General features: G+C 35.5%; 1 protein-coding gene across 1 annotated transcript; it reads left to right on the top strand.

Moving 5' to 3' along the window:
* The first annotated feature begins 265 nt into the window (after positions 1–265).
* On the top strand, positions 266–5846 carry LOC132560871 (uncharacterized). Its single transcript, XM_060225575.1, has 2 exons — positions 266–2285; positions 5596–5846. Exons 1-2 carry the CDS (start codon positions 266–268, stop codon positions 5844–5846), a joined length of 2271 nt encoding a protein of 756 aa, XP_060081558.1.
* The last annotated feature ends 3909 nt before the right edge of the window (positions 5847–9755 follow it).

Below are 9755 nucleotides of genomic sequence, written 5' to 3'. Positions count from 1 at the left end.
TGAAGTTCTTTAGTCGGTCGTTTTGTGTTGAATAGAATGTCGCATGTCTTCGAACACTTTCTTTAGTTATAACAATAATTACCTACAAATTATACAGTAATTATGTTATTTGCCCCCCTCCTTTTATAGTATTTTAATACATTTAATGTTGATTTCATGATGGTAAAACATGTTTTGTTCAGAATTGATTGCATTTAATTATTGACGACACTTCAGATATGTTTATATTTCTCATTTTTCTCTACATGCAGATAAAACGGTAACCATGTCAGCGGCTCCTATAAACAATCCATCATACAGGTGTTTGTTATGCCTCAAGGAATGGAATACGCCCCGGCTGTTACCATGCTGTCACACGTTTTGCACTGGCTGTCTGGACACTTATATAACATCGGAATACATCATAGAGGATAAGAAATCATATTTCTGTTGTCCGGTATGTGAAAATACCTGTTCCCCTAGCGACGAGAAGGCTTCCGTCAGTTCGTGGGCGGAGTTGTTTCCCCTACATCCGCTGGTCGCTTCTTCGGTTAACATGGGGACGGAATCTAAAGCAACGTTCTGCCATGGATGTCTGACAGATAAAGAAGAAAACATTGCCTACTTTTGGTGTAAAGTCTGCAAGGAGGCCTTGTGCCAGCAATGTCGGGTGGCACATCGACGAAATAAAATACTTTCTAATCACAAAATCGTTGCCATTGACGATGTTACAACGATAGATGTACGCACGCCTGTGCTCGTTAACGAGATATGTCCTCAACATACAGGGAAAAAGATCGAATTATATTGCCTCGACCACGGTGCCTTGTGTTGTGTTCTTTGTATTACACTATTACATAGAGCATGCAAGCACGTTAGCACTCTTGGGGACATTTCAAAGAATTTCTCATTGAGTCCGATTGAAGATGAGTTAGGAAAGATGAAGACTGAATCAAAAACTATCGTGAACGAGGATGAAAGCAAACTAGCCTGTCTCGACGCCAATTACCAGACAGTAACCAAAGACGTAGCTACATTAATCAAGAAAGCAAAAGATAAACTGGAAGATCTCCATGGTGTTTTTCAAACAGGTTTAGACCGAACTTACAAACGTGAAAAAAGTAGTCTATCGGATCGGTTACGTATCAATAAGGTGTTTCAGGCAAACGTGGAAAACACCAAACACCTATTGATGCTGATCAAAGAAAGACGACCTGAAAGTGAGATGTTTATTGCAGCAGAACAATCCAAGACGCAGATTTTAAGAAATGCCAGACGTTTGCAACAGAGGACCAAAGACAAACACAACACTCTCGAAATGAAAGTTACATATGACGATATATTAAATCAGGTTATCAACAATATGGCAACTGTTGGGAGACTAGACAAATCTTTCTCTTTGTCATCGCCCTCACGTGACGCCCTCGTCTCTATTGGAACAATGATTGACGCACTCAAGAAAACATCGTCTGTGTCGGAATCCATTTCTTCATCAGACATGTTGAGTGACCCAGAGCTGACAACAGCCGCTGACGTATGGACTGGGTCGTTGTCTCTTGTCAAGGCTGTTGATGAAACTACAATTGGTGGGTCTAAATCTTCATATTTAACAGGAGGCGTATTTATTGAGGGAGAAGGCCTGGTTGTTACAGACGTCACAAACAAAAGGCTTTTACTTTTTAATGATAACTATGACTTTGTCGGACAATACAAATTGAATTGTTGTCCAAGTGGTATCACAAAAGGGTTTGCCCCCCATGAGATGCTGGTGACCCTATTGAATGCACCAATCTTTTGGTGTACACTTCGTGCCGGTGTCCTAAGTACAGTTGGCTACATAGGTAGTCCAGGAACAGCATGGGGAATAGACACCATCGGAAATAACATACTGATTGGAACAGACGATTCTGTACAGATTTTAACAAAAGACGGAGCACAGGTTGCGTCAGTAGGTAAATGTGGAAAGAACACGTTCGTGGCAGTATCACCACAGGGGTTGTTTTATCACAGAGATAATGATGTCATTGTGTGCCGGTCAGGTGATGGGAAGGAAAGCTTCAAGCATATGTGCAAGGGTATTGTAGACCCCCGTGGAATTGCCATTGACGTACATTGTAATGTATATATATGTGGTATGTCATCGGGTGGCGTACATCTGATGTCTTCTGACGGATCCAAGGAGATTGTTCTTCTTTCAGCTATGTGTAATTTCGCTAAACCTTATGCGGTAATACTTCATCCAAAAAGACAGGAGATTGTTGTGACGTCGTGTCAAGAAAGCGTCATCTTTGAGGTGTACAAGTTATGTCGATGAATTCTATATTTCCACTTCAGTTATATTCAGTTGGCTTCCTATATCTTCTATAAACCATAGATGATAAAGAATTATAAAAAGTCACGCAATAAAATACTGTGGAATATTTTAGTGATACTTCAGGTGTTAAAAAAAGTTGCACATCGTAATATCCATTGTCTATGCCAGTCAGAAACTAAATGATGTCATAACATAGACAATGAGGTTACGTCATGGATTGAAAATGGTCCAACAAATTGACTGCTTTCGTCTGACTTCGACACATTTGAGTTTTAAATCCTGTCGAGATATACTTTATAGTTGTGTAATAATAGTTATTATTTCGTCGTGTCCAAGTTTTTGTCGTTGAATGTTTTGTTTTTAAAACACTTCTAAAACTCGTGTCGAACTAATGCGGGAGACTGTTCCGATTCCAACTAAACCAGTTCCTGTCATACGATAAAGATCCACCCATCAAGAAAGATTGGGAATTTCATTTATAATTTTAGGTGTTACATAAATGAATTGCAAATATGTATCTTCAGATGACTATCCTAATTTAACACTGATGCTTGATCAGCACCCTTTCTTGTAAAACTTGTCTGAATGTGAAATATAAAGAAAGAATCTTACCATAGTTTTGAGTTATTTTGTTCCAAATATGACGTCATACGCATTAATTGAAGACATTTGGTTTTTGACTTGTAAATGTTCTATCAATGTCTATTGTCATTACATGAATCTTCTTAAGTTGATATGACCCAGTATAAAGAACATGTGCTTTAGATATTCTCAGTCTGACCGAATCCTGCATTTTCAAACCCAACTGAAATGATATTTTGGAACATTTTCTTCAGGTTGGTAATGTCAATAAAATAGAAGTAGAAAGTCGATGACTACATGAGTAGAAGATTAGAGTGTGACGTTTCTATGACTACACCATCACCTTCATCTTATAACACAACCTGTAGAAGATTAGAGTGTGACATTTCGGTGACACGGTCGCTTTCATCAGACAAATGACAAATGTGTAGCGAACTAGCACTAACTTACATAGTTTATAATGGTAAAGAATCATCCAACTTTTCTGGCTGCACTATAAACCTATGTACATTAAGGTAAAAAACGGTGTGACGAGATGGTAAGGAATCAACCAACTTTTTCGGCCGTACTATAAACCTATGTACACTAAGGTAGAAAACGTTGTGACGAGATGGTAAGGAATCAACCAACTTTTTCGGCCGTACTATGAACCTATGTACACTAAGGTAGAAAACGGTGTGACGAGATGGTATAGATAAAACATGCACAAAATGGACACAATGCACTGAGGTCAATGTGATTGTTTATGAAATTATGTTTTGTCATAAATTGTTATACATAGATTTGAAAGACGATGATACTCTACCGCTCAAAGCAGGTGAAGGGGGACAACCCGTATCATTCTGCAAAATGGGTTATTTCCCATGTATCATTAGCAGAGAACTTTTATACGAAAAATATACACTGACCGGTATGTACACACACAGCGATGCAGCTACCAGTTACTGCAACAGAGGCGACTCAAAATGACCCTTGCTCTTCAAGGGGCGATAAATCATGCAAACACACAAAACATACTATCGATAAATACCAGTGATACCATACAGTATATTGGATTCCTCAACTTTATAAGAAATAATACAAAAATACTTTTATTGGCTTGTCTAGCCATTCAAACAGACCTTTGTCCAGGCTTCTTATAACCACCCTTCTTTGTGTTGTCAAATCAGGGTAACCGTCTTGGTGTGATACTATTTATTCATGAAATAGTTTGTGGATTGTAAACCCAACCCCCACCCCTCCCCCAAAAAGGGCGTTTGACGTATATTCAACGCAGAACATCGACACTATCGTCGTCGAGTTTGGTAATAGGATCTCCCAACAGACTATTGGCACACCATGTTCAGCTATATTGTAACTGTACCCCTCTGTTGGATTACTTATTTATGCTTTCTTATGATGTTTCATTTATCGAAGGGCTAATCAAAACACAAAGATTTTACAAAATCTTTTATCATAATTAAGACAACCAGACTTATTGACCACGCCCATCGTGTACACCCACCAGAATTGGACAAGACAGACTTTTCGACATCAGCCACTCACATCGACATTTTCCTATATTAAAACCAACATGGACAACTTTCCAGCAAATTGTTTGATTTCCATTATTGTGAATTTTCAATTTCCGGATATTAAGGTCTCTGCATCCCAATCCTGCGGTGTGTGTACTTGTCACTGTTGGTTCGATATTCAAAAACCTGTTCTCAACATCACAACTGGCAGCTGACTCACAACAGAGATATGTAGGTTGATGAAAATCTCAAAAATCGCATTGATTTTTTTTCTTTGTGAGATATAAAATTGACATTACTTACTTGAATTGACCAACTTTACATAGTATATTGTATTTTGGACATAAGGAGTCTTGCCATTTCTTGTTTGTGACTCAGTTAAGAAGACCGACTGGTTGTTTCGTTGTTTCCTGGGTCTTAACAACCAGATCAGGATAAGTTCACCACTCAGGTTTTTGAAATTCATTTCGATCAATTTGAATTGTTCTCCGTCTCCAGATAGTTTCAACATTTAATCCTTATCATCACTGACGAGTTACCGAAGGACGAAACAACCGTACGATACTCTTATACTCGCGAACAAAACCAACCTCGTCCGTGCTATCACTGAACGCCATATCATACCAATGTCCAACGTATGCACCAGATTAAGAAGTTTGAATGTTCCTGACAAATATATCTCAGGATTTCATGGTTTCGTCTCCTGATTTTCGTTATGATAAGAATGTCTGGTTTTTGTTTTATATTCTTCCTATAAAATGATTGTTTTTCTTTTATTTTGTTTCAAACAAATATGAAATGACTGTCAAACATACTTATAAGATTTACATTGCCTTCAAGTTTACACTAACATTAGTCACCAGTCGATTACATTAAAGGGTTATCCTGCTGATCTTCGGTTACTTGTTTATCTCCCTTTATCTCCGAATGAAAGTTGAGGTCTCTTGAAATTAGATTTATCCAAATGTTCAAATGTTTCAATGTCAAGTTTCATTTGTCATTTCAAGATTATATAGACCGGCGTTAGTCAATGTATGTCGTTCTGTTTATTCAATACCGTTGATATTATAAATGTAACATTATTACCTTGCATCAATAAATGTATTTTTAAATGCTAATTAAATTTCTTTTGTGTTGTTTTGTATTTTAAGTATAAAAATACATTTTCTTCTTTTATTTTAAATAATCATAACACACCAACGTTAGACGTATTGACAAAAAGGTTTTATTATGCAGTGCAAAGCGGTGGGAAAATCAAATTGCACGGTGGCACACACTGTGTCGGATCTGCGATCAAACGACAGCGAACACATTCTGGGATGTTTTGTGGAGTGGGGATATTCTCCTGTGTACATATTGCTGTAGCGAGGTCGATCGCTCCTTTGTTCTCATTGTTGTTCTTCCCTCGTTCGAATCCCTTGCGGAAAAAGAAGAAATTGAGTAAACCTGTAATATAACAATCAGTGTTTACGTAGCTCTCAGAGTGTATACATTTTCATTAGGTACACAGGAAAAAAATTGTTATTCAGACACCTTAATTTGCTTTTATATACTTTAAGGATTGATAGTTATTGAAGTAAAAAAAAAAATATTAAGAAAATAGAATACACACATCGTGACAATTACTTGATAAATAAAGTACAACATCTGCGGACCAATGGATATAACTGCGCCACTAAGCTCTTTTGTCACGTTAACGTCAACGTCTTAATGCGGAGGTAATCTTAGAAAAATTGATAACTTACAAAACACACTTTTACCACATTTAAATATAAATTTTTAAAATTTATAAAATTTATAAAATTTCTGTCGTTGATGCCAGGGGCATATACTTTGAAGCCTAGGAAGCGATTGAAGAAACCCAAACGCGAATAAAAGAAATGAAGATGAGGAAGTGTACTTAGTTCCATAGTAAGCAAATTTCGTAAATCATTCTTAATCCAGCAAATGAAGTTTGAAATCTTGGAGGCGACTAAGGAAATTCAAAATTGATCGATATAAATGTGAAAATCTAGATAATCTATAAATCTATAGAGCCATATTAAAATATTAAAGTGGAGGAGAAATGCATATTTCTCTGTGTAAGTGACATCTATAAATCTAAAACAATTTAATTGTGTGTTTTATTAATGAAGAGATCATATTTTAATCCTGTTCATGTACGGGAGTATGTAACACATATTTCAACTTGATTATTCATAAAATAAATCAGTATTAAATGTATGTAACAGATTGTATAGTCAAATATTAATAAAATAATATCATAAAATTTTAAAAAAATCATTTAACTGCATCATACAGCTGTTTCGTCCTTCTAGGACTTACTCGTGCTAGATGCTTAATCGTGAGAGCGATTGAGGATTTGAAAGCAGTGAATGAGATCCTTACCACACCCTAGAAGAACGTTGCCATCGATATCCGCCGCCACAGGCTGCAGCTGGACCGTGGTCAGAGCGAGTATCAAAGTCAGGCAATAGAACCGCTGTAAACGTGACATCACGATGCTGCAACAAAAGAGACCAAGCCATTCTGTTGGTGATTTCGTAACAGGTTTTGATCAATGTCAATGTTTAAAATGAGATCACAATACTGCAATGAAAATGGTCAAAAAAATTATCAAGAAGAGTAAATCAATGGTTTCGATTCAGGGTTAAATGGTCAGTGTTCTATAATTATTATCTTAAGTATTTATATAATTGAAATGATTTATCGGGTTATCAAATGCTTAACCTTCTGTCATATTATACCGCTTTTCTCTTTAACTTCAATCTAAATAGTGAATGTTTTGGTAAAAAATACAAAAAAAAAAAAAAAAAATCACAAAAAAAAAAAATAAATAAATAAAAAAAAACAGAAAACAAACAAAAACACAAAAACAAACAAACAAAAATAACAAAAAAAATAAAGACATACACACGAAACAAAAACAAAAAAAAACAATAAAATGTAACCAACAACAAAAAACATGGTTTGCTAAGATTATCTACATCGCCAGATACACAAATACGACAAAAATAAATCTGAAACGAATTGATAAAACGATAAGATAATTTTTCTTTTTGTTGGCTCACTGCTTTATGTTACACCAGTACTCATTATTAAAAACTGAAAACCATCGAGACAAGGTGTTGTGTACTCGAACAGCAGTGTTGTCCTAAGCGGTAAAATAGATGATTCTACGGAGCTTCCATAACTTGCATGTTTATATGGTTACATCAATATTAATGTAACCCTACTAAAATGTCAGGTATCAATACTCACCTTGGTATGAGAATCCTTGTTTACATTTTAAGGTGTTAACCGTGTCATAGCGCTACTACACATACACACATTCACTATTATGTATTTAACAGTATAAGCGATCAGACTGGTTTGTAATGTGTGTGAGACAGATCGCCTTGGGTACAACATCATACATCCTTGGGCAGGTTTAAGAATGCACCAGGATAGCTGGACCTCGACTAAAGGTCACCTAATATTTACTGGATATACAGACATGTAGATAAACGATCACATCTATTTGTATTTATCTAATATCATTTTCAGGAAGTCAATTATTTCTATCCAAAAATGAAAAATCTTAAATATATAGGAATTTAAAATATTCGACGATTTTGATACCATACATGGCTTCAAAATTTCAAATTGTTAAATATCATTGTCTTACAGGGACACGACACAGCTGTATAAACCAGATTAATTAATTCATTTCATATCAAATGAGTAAGGAAAGGTGATAACTTATCTTTTGTGCAATCGTTTATCATTATTTTTATTTTTTTATTTAGGATATCAGGTTAAGGAATAAGACCCTTTTTAAAAACTAAAAAAATGGAACTGTTTAATTAAAATAATAAATCTGTCGTTTCAACATATATTATATAAACATTGAATCAAGTCATGAATTTACTTTCGCATCCTGAAAATAGTTTAACATAACTTTAGTTTCACTCCCATCTGGTCTTAGTTGGCCCTATGAATTACTTTAATAGTCAATAAACTGTAACTTTAGAAGTTCACACTAACAATGATACCAACGGAACCGTGAAAAATAATTCAATTTAGTCACTGGACACGTATAGAAAATATATAACTAGACCAAAGAGACTAAAATGGAAAAATTAAATAATATTCTTTTTTTAATTTAATTTTGGAATGATATAATTTACAATATAGAGTTTGTTTTCCCTAAAAGGTGTTGATATATGGCATTACGGATATAATGTGTAGACCTGTCAGACATTATATACTGTTATGTACAGTCTGATGGTAGCACCAGGTGTAAAATCCCTAGCTAATGAAACATCAACATTTCTGCCATAACTTCATAACCTGTATTTCTTGGTATACCCGCATATATATGACACATAACGTAATCAGAACACGTTAATTGACCGTTGGCTATAAACTTTGACATAGGTCAGCATACTATACTTACCTACACCTCTTCCAACACCAATAGCAAGGAAAACAACACCTGAGTTAACGGAGGGGGCTGAATTTATCAGCCGTTCTAATAGGTAAACACCCACCATCGTTTGACACTGACAAATGATTTATGAGCTGAATATATAAAAATCCGGAAACCGTATGCGCATGGTGATGTATTCCTCGGGTTGGAATATATAACATTTTTTTGGAGATCAACAAGTTTTTTATCTACATTTGAGTAATTATATTGTCGAGACACACTGACACGTATGTGTTTATTAATCCTCCTTTTTAAGAAATGCGTTATTTTATCTAATCGTTTTGAAACAATCAGGAGTGCCGTTGAGCAGATAGGTCTGACGTATTGCTTGATATTTTTTTCTAATTCAATTTTTTTGGAAAAAAAAAGAAAAATAACATAAGCTTAAGAGTAACCCTGAGCGCTGTTATAGTGTAATCACAATGAAACGTCACACACAGCACGGACACGGCAATTATTATTATTATGACATTCTTCACGGCTCGTCAACACATAAAATGTCATTAGGGTGAAACTGTCGCTCTGTTCTTTCGCTTATAAAAATGTAACGTCAAACAGACAGAAATAAGAACCGATCTTATGGAATTAGACTTGCTTTTATAAAAAAAAATAACCTTCCTCTGACTTATAATCCTATTGCTCCCATTACATGATCGTCAGAGTTAATTAGATTTTGGATCTTTGTGTTTTCGCTTTTCCTAATCTCTCTCTTGACACTGATTCATTTTTGCTCCTTTTTGAGCATTCACTCATTTGAGGAAGGCTCTCGTTTTTGTACCCTGGATATGACAACCCGGTTATACTTCTACTTCCTTCTTAACGTTCAGCATTGTGTTAGTGAAAAGACTGGTGTGTCCGTTTTTCAGTATCATTTGTCTACATAAGTTGTCCTCCT

The sequence above is a fragment of the Ylistrum balloti genome, unplaced genomic scaffold, assembly GCF_031769215.1.
Source record: "Ylistrum balloti isolate Yb309-2 unplaced genomic scaffold, AGI_CSIRO_Ybal_v1 Utg371124, whole genome shotgun sequence".
Taxonomy (NCBI): domain Eukaryota; kingdom Metazoa; phylum Mollusca; class Bivalvia; order Pectinida; family Pectinidae; genus Ylistrum; species Ylistrum balloti.
The sequence above is the reverse complement of the archived record's forward strand: the minus strand, read 5'-3'. Positions and strand labels throughout refer to the sequence as shown.